This window comes from Pezoporus flaviventris, unplaced genomic scaffold (assembly GCF_033815535.1).
Source record: "Pezoporus flaviventris isolate CSIRO_AGI_PZ_B2104156 unplaced genomic scaffold, CSIRO_AGI_Pfla_v1 ptg000064l, whole genome shotgun sequence".
NCBI classification, from domain to species: domain Eukaryota; kingdom Metazoa; phylum Chordata; class Aves; order Psittaciformes; family Psittacidae; genus Pezoporus; species Pezoporus flaviventris.
In genome coordinates this window covers 3389820-3402905 of record NW_026892612.1, presented here as the reverse complement: position 1 = coordinate 3402905, position 13086 = coordinate 3389820, and the positions used below count along the sequence as shown (strand labels likewise).

The 13086-nt window shown below is 42.3% G+C and overlaps 1 protein-coding gene across 1 annotated transcript in view; it reads right to left on the bottom strand.

Moving 5' to 3' along the window:
* The window catches only part of MLLT3 (MLLT3 super elongation complex subunit), a 120817-nt gene extending 108685 nt beyond the window's left edge, over positions 1–12132 (bottom strand). Inside the window, exons 1-2 of the mRNA XM_061470858.1 lie at positions 11908–12132; positions 11198–11378 (exon numbers count right to left, since the gene is read on the bottom strand). Of these exons, the coding sequence (XP_061326842.1) occupies positions 11198–11378; positions 11908–11919 (193 nt within the window). The 5' untranslated portion in view covers positions 11920–12132. The remainder of the gene's footprint in view (positions 1–11197; positions 11379–11907) is intronic.
* Between the last annotated feature and the right edge of the window lie 954 nt (positions 12133–13086).

Below are 13086 nucleotides of genomic sequence, written 5' to 3'. Positions count from 1 at the left end.
AAAACCTGCAACATCTACAGCGGCTGCTTAACTCTGCCTTTATTACATCTGAAATTCAAAGAAGCAATCTAATGTAAACCTGCTTCACAGAAATCAGTTTGTTTCTAGTTTCCAGGCAATAAAGGATAACAGAATTGAAAGTCATCCACTGTTTGACAACCTTATTGTTGTCAAATATTAACTTTTATTTTCCTGTACATAATGGAGGCATTTAGTTAGTTTGGAAAGAATTTTGTAAGTGAAAAAATAAAATCCAGTGTGAGATGACTCAACATTTAACAACAAAGCCTGAACCGAATACTAAAATAATTGATGTCTACCACTTTAGGAACAGCCTTTGAGTAAGTGCAACATCCAGTTTCAGTTTTCTAAAGCACTGGCACTCCAACACGGGTACAACACATTTCAAAGTGCTGGACAACTACAGAATCCACACGGATACACCATTCCATGTCTGTGTAGCACTCAGTATTTGCAAGCAGTGTGCATGCACAAATGCACATACATGGTTTTGTCTGCAGTGGGCTCCTGAAGTTTAGCCTCCCATTAAAATAATTTGGTCTTTGCTCCTATTAGGTTTGAGCTACAAAGATGCTGTAACAGGATTCACACAGAACAATGGGCTCACCTGGGCCCAGCCTGCAGACCACAGGTCAATGCTGCTTCCCTGGAATTACTTGCGACTCACCCCAGCAGTGAAGCAGGTTCTACCTCAGGGCGCTGCTGTGCTGGAGAACCTTTTCCATCATTACCTCTACTGCGGTACAGACCACTGGGGGAATTCGCATCTCAATGTTTCCAGCCACCCACTGGGAAGAGCAGTGCTAGGACAGCACAGCATAGCCTGCAGAAGCAAACTGAAGCATTTTACTGTTGCTGGGCTACCTTACTTGGTTTAGGTTCAAGGGGTGGTCTTGGTGTATTTGCACAAGACTGCCACAGGCACCCAAAGAACTTGTATGGAGTTGCTTCACAGTAATTTACACCCAGATACCTTACAACACTTGTAACAGTCAGCTCCAACTAGTTTCTTTGTTAAAAAAAAAGAAAAAAAATGTATCTAGGGAAGCATTACAGACAGGATAGCACTAAAGCATAATTAAAGCCAACATCCTTATAAGAAAGGATGGTAAATTAAAAGAGACTGGTTAAAGGCTACTACCTCCCCATACTTACACAGAAGGACAGAAGAGGCTAAGACCACAAAATACAGAATAAATTTATGTGTTCTAGTTGCCTCTGTATTAAGCAAGGGAGTGCACTGGTTCTCGCACCAAGACCAATTAAAAAAAAATTGTTTTCACTCTGAGAAATCAAACTTCCTAAAGTATCCTTATTCTTTGGATAATAAGGATGTGCAACTGCTTCTATTAGCCTAACTGTAATGAATTGAAAGGGGTAAAAAAAAAAAAGTCTTTCCAAATTTAAATAGTTGAACATCTCTCTGGAGTATTTGCTAGGCACAAATGGAAGCATTTACAATACTCACAGACTCACATAAGCCACTCACTTAAAAGACACTTTAGACATATTAGTGACAGCCAGGTAAAGAAATAATAACTTGGCTGTCAAAAAGCTTTAAAGTCTTGATAGTACAGGATTATATCACACATGAGAGCAGGCCTTTGCAGCTCTATGTGGCATAACCTGAACAGTAGCAGCACCAAAACAGAAAGGGACCCTCACATATTACTAAGGAATTCACAAGAATAATATTTTTTAACTCACATGTAACATACAAATTTAGATTGTATTTTAAATTAAAGGCTAAGCAAAACAGTATGTTTACAAAACACACCTTTTTTCCCCTCTCAAAATATATGTACATGCTTTTAGACACTCCTCTCATCATTAGATTCTGTCTCACATCTTGCCATTATTTATCAGATGACTGAAGTTTGTGGGTTTTTTTTCTGTTTTGTGCAAGGCCAGTTAACTTATCTATTACAACTGCACTTCCATCCCCTGGTCAGCCACTAAATTTAATGAACAATCTGCATAAATACTTCTGGCATTCAGTCCTCAGACGCACCAAAACCCTTACACAGCCTTCCTCCCCATTTCCTAAGTATTCCAACACAGATGTCATATACAGTCATCCACTGGCAGCAGACACAGACCTGCCTCCCCGCCGTCCCTGTTACTGGAGAATAGGTTGCCCGATGCTCCCGCGCTGCCTGCCTGTGGTGCACGTGAATAGGGCTACAGAGCACACAGCATGCTCAGCCAATGGTCAGCGAAACAAAACCCCAGGGGAAGTGCAGACCATGTCAAGCAAGGGCACATCCCATGCAGCCCCTGGCCCTGAGCAATACCTCCAGGTTCTAGGTGGTCCCCTAATGAAAGACATCAACTGGATCTTGGCTGGAGAAGGCTGGGCATTGCATCTGACTAAAAGTAAAAAAATCTGTGCTTATTCCCCAAGCAGAAATTTACCTTCTCACAAAGACAAACATCACAACATCAGCTCAAAAAATATTGCAAGGGCATGCTGTTCTTTTAAAAATGAAAGCTCTTCAGCTTTATACTTTTGATCATATTTAAAGAAATACTTTGGAATAATTCTAATAGTCATTTTCATTAAGATTTTTTTTTTTCCTACAAACAGACTTGAGACTGTTTCTGTCCCACTAATACGAGCATTCACTTTTCAATACACTTTACACTTTCATGCAGTTTTGTCTTTTCTTGTAGTAATATTAAATTGTTTCAAGTCACCATGCATGTCCAGAAATATGGTGCGCACCCAGGTTGGGAACGGAAAAAAAAAAGCAACAAACCAAAACCACAACCAAATGAAAACACACCACAAAACCAAAGAAATAAAAAATTCCACATAACAATCATCAGCAGTATCCCATTTTTAAAAACTGTCCTTGAATATTATGCCAGATCTGCGTATCTCCTTGTTTACACAGCACACATTTTCAAGCCGAATCCTCTTCTCTCCTGCCTTCCAGTAAAGGAAGATGTTAGTGCAAACAGACGTTCTGCTAATGGTTTTACCAAATGCTTCAATAAAACACTGATTCAGAATTTAAATTATTAAGGTGAAATGTGCAAATATTTTCTTCTGTTAATTATAGATCCTGGCACTGGATCACAAAAGTAATTCAAGTGCTATTTACCCATTTAATATTTATCAATCAAAACTCAAGAAAACTTCCATCCTCCAGTAGCATGTTACAGCTGTTGAGACTTCTATTGCCAGTATACCACATATTTTCAAATATCAAACTCATCCAGCACCACTGGGCTTGTCCAGTTAACTCAAAGAAATAAACTTGAGCTTCTCAAGAAAGCCAGAGCCAGGGCAGGAGTTAACAGCATGACAAAGCCTATAACTGGCAAGCATTGGACAGAGTTAAGCACTGGCGCACTACTTGGGAACACCATCACAAGGATACTGATGAGAAACTCCTAACAACTGAATCTGCATGGTAGCAGCAGAGTCTTATCCACTAATATTGTTTAAATAAATGGCAATCCAGAAATAAGTTAACCATTTTTTAACAGGTACTGGACAAGTTTCACCTGTACCCAGCAATGTGTAGGTTTTTTACATTATTTTCTACATTACAAAAATCAGTACCTTGGCCATATTTTTTAATAGTAGGTAACATAATACATTTAATTTTAAAATGGATTCCCACACATAGATTTAAATAAGCATACAAATAATTTAAATACCAGTCTGTTCTTCCTTCCCTCTATGCACTAGAAAGCACAGCACAAAGCCAAAAGTCACACAAGATCAGCATTTTTAATTAGAAGCCAGGTGTTTTGTGACAAGATGAAGAACCTTAATTTTCAAGCAAACATAAAGAAGTGCTAGATTTTTACTCTTTCTTTTCATTTATGCCTATCAATCACTACCAGGAAGGGAAGAAACAGAATGATTGCACCTGAACAAAATTTCTGGATCAAACAATTATAAACTAATCTGTACTTTCCCCACTATCATAATCATTATCAGCAACAGACTTTACATTGGCAACTTGGTAGTTGCAACATCTTTCCCACAGGTTCTATCAGAACAAAGAACAGCACTCTCCAACAATTCTCCTCAAAACCTGAATTTTAAAAACATCTTAACCATACTGCACAGAGCTGTTAACATAACAGCCATCACACCATGAACAGCACCACAAAAAAATAACAAACCAAATTTCCAAGATGTTACAGCTTACTGACACAGCACTGAAAAATGTTAACAGACATAATTATACCTGCAGTTCAGCTTGTCTAACCTGTAATAATATGTGGTTTAAAGATTTCTTACGCATCTGTTTTTCTAAGGATAAAAACTGCACAATGGTAAGAGTAACAGCAATAAACAGCAAACTATCTGTCCTCATTTTCTCAAATGCTAACAAGTTTACTTGTCTACTGATTTAAACATTTTGAGGCATCTTCTCCCTCATCTTACTAATGAGATAGAGGTGATCTTACACACAAGAATCTGGTTTTCTGCACTTCAAGCTAGTATTATTCTACAGCTGTTCAGAAATCTTAATGTATGATAGCCCTGAAATCATATTTCATGTCCTACCATCTAAAACTGATTTACAAAAACAGACTATTGTAGCTTTAGAAAGATGTAACCACAGCTTCTTAAAACTAAAAATACTGTATTAGCAATTCAGTGCTAATCAAAGTAAATGTCATGATAAATTTATCCTTTAAGAGTTAAGAAATTAGAGTCAGAACTCACTGGCAGTTCTGACAAAAATCAGCCTTTACCCTTGCAGAAACACGCTGGGAGAATAAATCTAGACAAAACTAGACATACCACGCAGGAGAAGGAAACAAAACACACGCTGAACATAAACCACAAATACAAATAAAAGAGTGCAATTACGCTTTCAAAACCGTAAGCTTGTGACACTGGAGGATGGAGCTGCCTTGTTATCACATCTTGTCACAATGAGGTACTTATGGGCTGTACACAGTCACTACCTATCTTGAGAAAACATAAGAGCCCACTGTCACACTTCGGTTTGCTTTTTACTTCTTTTTGGCAATGGAAGTCTTTGCAAACAGAACATCACTTCTGATGGAAGGTGATCATCGGATTTGTATACTCATGAAACAGATGCATATTTCCCTAGCTAAGAATCATCTCCTTACTACATTGGTATCTTCTAAACAAAGCATAAGGATTGACACTTAACAGGATAATTATTAAAGATGCATCAGGGAGGAGAAATATTTATCAGAAACAGCTTTTTCTGTACAGGTAGCACCTTACCATCAAAGCCATGCATTATTTACTGGTGGCATCATGTAAAGATGAAATTTGATAGCTTCCCTATATTCAAACTCTTCTCACTCTCTTTGAAAAAGAAAACCGTGAAATGCCCTTTGCATTTCCATTCTGCTGAACTGAACTGCACTTGAAAACATGCATGTACTCCAAAGTTACTGAGCCTTCTAATAAAGTAGAAGCAACATTAACTTTGCTTTTCTTTGAAAAGTTTTTTGCTGAACAAAATCCTTCACTAGATATCAAAAGTTTCATTTGGCCACAGCTCAAATCCAGTGATGAGCAAATCCATGCCAAATAACACAACCCTTTTGTAACAAAAATAGAAACACCTGTCCTAAAAGGTGCAGATCAAACCCGTGCCAGTAAAACCGATCGGAAAACAAATTCTCACATGCCTAACCTACCTAGAGGGGTAGACTTAGGCAAAACTTTAAAAAAAAAAAAAGAAAAACCACAACAAATGTAACAGACCTACAATCAACCAAAGTTCTTGGAAGTGTTGTTAAAAATCCAGCTGCAAACTGACTATCTGCTTTATGATCTTGACCTGCCCAATTCAAGTCATGGGCTAAGAATCTGCCTGCAGGTCTGTATCCTCACACCATTCCATTTACTAAAACTAATAGAGATGTAAGTCGCTCATTGACTTTAAATGGAGAGATAAAAAAAAGGGGGGGGGGAATAACAGTAAGCAAGATATTGTTTGGCCATTTTCTCTAAAATTTTACAAGACAACATGAAAGCTACTAAAAGAAGAGCAGCTGCTTTGTGGACAACATATTAGTAAAATGCAGCTAGGAAAGGAAAGAAAGATTAAGGTTCTCCTTTCCCTTCCACTAACATGCCTCCCAATTCAGTGACACATCTGAAAAGCAAATTATACATAAAAAAAAAGAGAGACCTGCATCATTTTTCCTAATCAAAGTTCATCATAAGACATTTCATTGATTTTCTTGGCCATCATAATATAAATACTTTTAGGGCAGCTCATGAAGCATTTGTACAGCCAAAACATAAATTACTAGAGACTGTTTTAAAACATAGCACGAGATATGCTTTCACAAGAGTATTAAGCTGTCACTGTGAAAAAAAAATGTCTAAATTTAAATATTCCTTTAAAGTAGTGGAGCAAAACATCTCTATGGCAGAGCCTATCTACATCTTGAAACTGCATTGATCTATCCTTCACAAGTTGAGCAACTGATGCAGTCAACTTAGTTCATTTTTTGTACAATGAATCCAAGCGCAAGAAGCAGCATTTGATTGGCATTTTTTCATTTCAAGATCATGTATAGAGCACAAGAAAGCAATTAAGTTTGTGGGGTTTTTTTAATTAAAAAGAAGTTTCCTCGCCATAAATAAATTTGTGTACTGTATTAGGTTTTATCTACACAAGTATGCTTTCCCAAAAAGAGCTTACAAGCAAACTGAAGGATGCTCTTAAGGCAACCTCCACTCTGCAACTGCATGGCTATGCACCAAGGGTGGAAGAAACAGAACTTACGCAGCATGTGTCACCACGCACCATGACCCACAGGTGTACTCCACATCACCGATCTTCATGCCATGCTTACCATGCCAAAAGATTCTTATTTTGCTGTGGCCCAAAGTAGTGTGCCCTCTGGGACAGACATCTTAACAAAACAAACAACACACAAAATGCCAATGATAATAGGGATTGCATCTTTTAAAATTTCTTGCTCCTTACTGTCTTCTACAACACAACAGATTCAGAAGAGGTTGGGTTTTTTTTAACTTTTCAACAAAGACTATTCTGAAAAATGACCTAGCTTAAGTGTGGAAACAGAACTGGAAAAGCTTTTATATGGAAAGAGAAAGAATGCATTTACTAAGAAGGAATCATTAACACCTTTTACAGCAGCTAAGTCTATTTCAAAATATTATGGTCCACTAAAGTCTCATTCTGCACTAGGGGACAGCCTTAATGAAAACAAACAACATAGGAAATGCAGACTTTCTAGAAGACTGTTACACATCAGTCCATCCTACAGCAGAACGAGCAGCTCCACTTCCATCGCTTTGCTATACCCTTGTAAAACTTCTTAAACTATGAGCTGTAGTAAGCACTGTTTCCTTCAGCTCTGCAGAGCAAAGCAACACCTGCTACTTTTCACAGCATTCAGGTGTCCAAACCACCATGTTCATACTATTACCACAGAAATATTAGCCCACCCTTTTTTTTTTTGACAAAACGCACCACTGATTAAACCAAACTTCATCATTCAAGCCACACTAGTTCCAAAGTAGTTTTTGACATGTATTTATAATGAGTCATTAAAACACAAGAGGTGTGTTTCTTTATCCACATGAAATACTGTTAAGAGAAATAGTAAGACTGCTGTTACAGAGCACAAGCATTTATTAATTAAGAAGAAGAAGAAAGTATTTTTACATGGCTTAGCATTCAAAGAAATAAGAGACTATCAGCCAAGAGCAACAGCTCCCCTTTTAGAGGTAGTATCATAGTGGATCAAAACTAACCCTAGCCTGGTGACAAATCCTGTTACACAGACATGTTTTAAAATATTGCACTTGTACGCACAGCACTATTTTCTTCACATAGCGAAGAGTAAGCAACTTTGAAATAAAGCTAGAGTCTTAGAAAGTCTCCATGTCTTCCCTTAATCAATTTACATCAGCATCACAAAATAGACATGAAAACAGTAGTATTTGTGATTGCATGATGATTTTAGAGAGCATTTGTCTTGAATACTGAAAACTTAGTCTGGCCATGAGTCTTTTTTCAACGTGAAAAGCAGTCCTGTAGCCACCCACCGGTGAAACCACTCATTAAGACAGATGGCAGGAGCAGGCCATTAAATGAGAGGAAGGATGGGGAACCAGTCACTATGATTGCCTGTACGCTCTACAATGCAAGGATAAACTAAAGCAGTCAATTACCATAAGGCAATTAGCAAACAATAAAACCACTGCCAAGCTTAAGCTTTTAAGGTGAGACACAATGAATGATGGAGGAAACTATTTGTTCCTGTTAATCATCACTACCTTCCCATCCTACCTATACACATAAACCAACCTGCCCTGCATTCCAACAACTGAACACTATTCCTAGCTAAGCTTCCACCTAAAACTGATGCAAATTTCAGGTACAGGACCTTGTTTGCTCTGCAGCAACTGTAAGAAGAAATATTTCAAACTCAACATAGACCTCTAGTACTTCCAAAATCCCTACTATAGCCAGAGCAGATAAAGCCAGAATGGTAGTCAGTTCTTCCAGCTATTCTCATTAACATGCAAAGCAAATGCACTGAATATACTTCATATCCCTTGCCCCCTTTGATGTTTCAAATGACTATGCCCCCAATAAAAAGTGATCTAACAACAGAAGCACATTATGAGCTAGCTAACACCTATGATAGGCTATTTATTATTTTCAAACTGACTGTGAGCAATATAGACTTAATGAATTAGAACTCCTCCTAGCAAGCATATATGTTAAAGCAGCCATTCACTGCATGAATCCAAAGATAAAAAGATCATTTAGCAGAAAACTGAGATTATGGCTAATGAGTATACTAGTATTTACTTTAGATTAATACTGTACACCTACTACAGCTTGCTAAACCCATGGCTTCAGGAGTAGTTTGAGAACTTACTAAGTATCACCAAGTGGTAAGCTATGTTATACTAAAATAATGAAGTATAAAACTTCAGAGTAGGGAGTTTGACTATACTACAAGCATAGTCTATTACTAATTATGTGACACTTAAGATACCACCTCCCTGAAGACCATCTAAGGTCAAATCAAGCTAAGAGCACTGATTTACAGAGCTCTTCGCTAGAGTACTTTTATCAAAAAATTTAACTGTACTTGTAGATGAAAAAGAAACAAAACACTCTCACTTGCAAGGCACACATCACCACCTCTTTTAAACACTTGTGTACAGCAGAAAACATGCTATGGAATTCATACACGGACTGCTCTCAACAGCACAGTGCTCATCTTTCCCACTGCAATTTTATGGGCCTCAAACTTCTTCAGCTTCTATTTTTCACTCATTGCCTGAGGAGGCTAAGCAGAACCCAGAAGTAAAGGCAGTGCTCACCATCTGGGCTTACGCTGTGCTGGATGGGAGCGGCTGTGGCGTTCTACAATCCAAGTCATGTGCAACCACAGTATGACAAGTCCCCTCCCAGGCTATATAAGCTGGCATCTTTCCCAGCAGTTGCCACATCATAAAAAACGATGCATACAAATACCCACCCCCACCCACCCCATTCCCCCCCCCCCACCCCAAAAAAAAAAAGAAAAAACAAAAACAAGAAAACAAAAAACCCAACACTTTAAAACAATGGCTTAAGTGACTGCATAACTAAACTCAGCAGCTGGAGATACAAAGCACTCCCATGGCAAACCATGCATCTTTCACTTACAAAACTCTTAAAATACATTCTTATTAGCAAGCTCCACATCACACCTAGCAACCAACCCCAAGTCTGGGCTGCAGAGTCATGTTCCCTGAGGGTAGACAGGAACTAAATAAATGAATAAATAAAAGCGTGGATAATAAAAGCAAAGATACATCACAAACTGCTCCTATGCTAACAGAGCTTCAAAACAGTAAATATTTTTCTGCCACTGACTTCAATGCATCATCTGATGCACTGGATATGAAACTACTCAGATTTGACTTAGAAGTCATGTTTTTCAGTACAAGAAATTTAAATAAACAGGTGGAAAATTCCACAGTGTAATCTGGGCAGTTTCTCGGAGATACTTAAGCATTACCTACCATACACTGAAAACTGTGCAGTACCGTGTTTGCTTAAACTAGATTTAAAAATTTGACTATAATAATAGAAGGGAATTAACAGCTTGTACTCAGGAAGATAACCTCCGCAGTTAAAAAACTGCAATTCTTACACTCCATTGCTTAAGGGAAGGAAAATATTCAAGAACAAATACAATAACTGATGTAAAAAGTCACAGCTAGGTTATCTTCAATCGTTTCTGAGAAATCAAAATACAAGTTTTTCGCTCACCAAAGAGCAAGCTTTATGATCTACACACTGAAAAACACCATCTTTCGCTCTATGAACATTAACTTTTCCCACACCTGGCTCTAAGTAAATGAGGTTTATGATGATGTTATTCTAAGGAACTGCAGGAGGTCTAGATGCCAATCAAGGCTACATATCAAATAAAAACCAACTACTAACCATTGTGTCTGCACAGATAAATAAACCTGCTCACTTCTTTTATTTGTACTGTTACCTCTACTAATCCAACTACAGTAATCAGGGCAGTAAGGGAATAACGTATGAAAACAATAGGTGTCTTGTACCCCTCGCAGCCCAACTTATGTGGGCACACATGCACCACACCTTTCGAGACGTTTTCATGTCCTTAGGAAAGGGTGAATCCCTGACAATGAATTAAAGAACTAAGCAGAAAGAAAACGGTTGCGTGAGTCCAAACTCAAAATCGGAGCAGGAACACATTACCAGGCATCTATCCGGTCATACATTTAGTACACTGGGAGAGAGCAACACGTGGGCAAAAGCCTCGGGCGCAGACCTACCCCGAGAGAGAAGCCTGCCCCGTGCCACCCACAAGCGAAAGACCGGGAAGAGCAGGACCCAGACCCACGGCCGGCCCTGGACCCGGGACTGCCTGAAGCCACGAGTGGAGATCTCCGCGGCACAACGTGCTGGAGAAGGGCAGAAAGGGTCTCCCTGCACGCCCAGGCAGCACCAGGGCAGTCAGCAGAAGGGCCACCGGCACAGACAACCGCTTTTGTTCTCCAAAAAGAGACCGGTAAAGAGCCGCCAGCTGCGTCTGCTCCGAGCCGTTCAGGCAGCGCTGAAGCAGCAGAGACCCCGCTGCCTGCCCCAGGCGCTGGAAGCGGATCCCGGCAAGAAGATCCGCGGCGGGCCCTACCTACCTCTTTTCGGTCTGGGGAAACTCTCGTGCAGGTGGAAGATGACTTTCTCCACGAAGTGCTGAATGTTGCTGTGCTCGGGTCCTCTGACAAACACCATCCAGTCGTGGGTGAAGCCTTCCACGGTAGGTTTCTTCCTGACCTGGGCTCGGTGCCCCAGCTCCAGCTTTACCTGAACGGCGCACTGTGGGGGGAAAGGCGGGGAGCTGCCGGTGAGCGCCCGAGGAAGCGGGGCTGAGCAGATGCCCGACGGAGAACCGGCCCCACCGCAGGCGGAGAGCGGGACACTCGGACAAAACGGTACCATACACCCGGCACCAGGAACAAAACTAGAAACCGCAGCCCCGCAACCGAAAACCGGCCCCACAGGCAAGGACACGAAGAGCTCTCCCTGCCACCGCGAAGACTCGGGAAGGCGCGACAGCGGTGCTGTCCTGCGGGCAGCCGGGGACCACTGCCAGGGACGCGCCAAACCCCCTCCCGGCGCCTCCACGCTCTGTCCCCCCGGTGAGGCGGCAGGAACATCGCTAAGGGGACACCGCCGCCTCTCCCCGGGTGCGTGCTTGCTTCGCAGCGCTGCCGGGAGCGGCGGACAGACAGCGGGAGGCAAGAAAAGCCTCGCACAAGGAGAAATTCCCCGTCACACCAGCCCCTTCCCGGCGGCGCCGGGCAGCGCGGGGAGGGGGCCGATGCGGCGGTTCCGCGGCACTCACCGAGCCCGCCATGCCTGGGGCGCCGGTTCCGCTGGGGCGCTCGCTCCTGTCCCCAGCCCCTGCCCCGCAGCACTAATTCATGAAGACGCGGAGGTGACGGCGGGCGCGCAGAGGAGCGGCCAGCGGGCGGCGGACATCCTCCGCCTCGCTGCTCCCGCTGTCTGCCGCCGTCCCGCCTCCTCCCCTCCCTCGCACCACACGGAGCCCGCGGCAGCCCCGGCCGCGGCCCCGCCGGCTGGACTAGCGTCCGCCACGCATGCGCGCTGCGCGGCGGGCCGATACCGAGACACAGACATTAACAGTGTGCGGGCCGGCGCGACCAGCCAATGGGGCGCAGTGGCGCGGCCGCGAGCCCCCTCCGACCGGTGCCGCCCCGCCCGCCGGTCCTTAAAGTAAGTGGTTGTGAGGGCCCGTGGAGCGCGGGAAGGGACCTTGCCACGAGCCAGGCGGGGAGGGGCCGTGCCCCGGCAGCGCCGCGAGCCGAGTGGGGAGCGGCGGCGTCTGATCGCGCCTTACTGAAGCGGGAAGCGAAACTGAGCACGAACAGTTACAAACAAAAGAGAAACGGGGCGCCGTTCTTAAACTCGGCCCGTGGAGAGAGCGGAGAGCCAAAGGTATTTTAAAGGACATTCCTCCCCAGACCTCAGCCTCTGCCTCGTGTACAGTCGTAAAGGTACGTTTCCGAAGAGTCACCGATAAATCCTTTTGCCAAAATGAAGGGCGGACAACACAACTCGTAGTTGCACAGGAATGTCAAGTGGTGATGGGCAGCAGTCAGGAACCCGCGCTCGGGGTTATCTAACGAGTATTTGTAGCATCAGCTGCCACTTCTACCCTTACCGGGCTGATGCTGTTCTAAAATAACAGTACTACGTCAATTTCCACATCCCTCCCGTACTACACGAGGTAACATGCTGATTCACGCCACAGGAGGATGTCAGTGAGAAGCTAGCAGTGATTTACTGCGAATTCCTAGATCAGGGTACTGACCCTGTGAGATGAGTAGTTTCTGACAGCCATAAAATTGCCCAAACTTATAACTCTTGCCCCACTATTTTTGTCTGTTCGATAGTTATGTTTCCTATACTTTTTTTCTGATAAGAATAATAATAATAACACAAATCATTCGACAACCAACAGCGATCCTTATCCAGAGAAGTGCACGTACATGCAAAACGC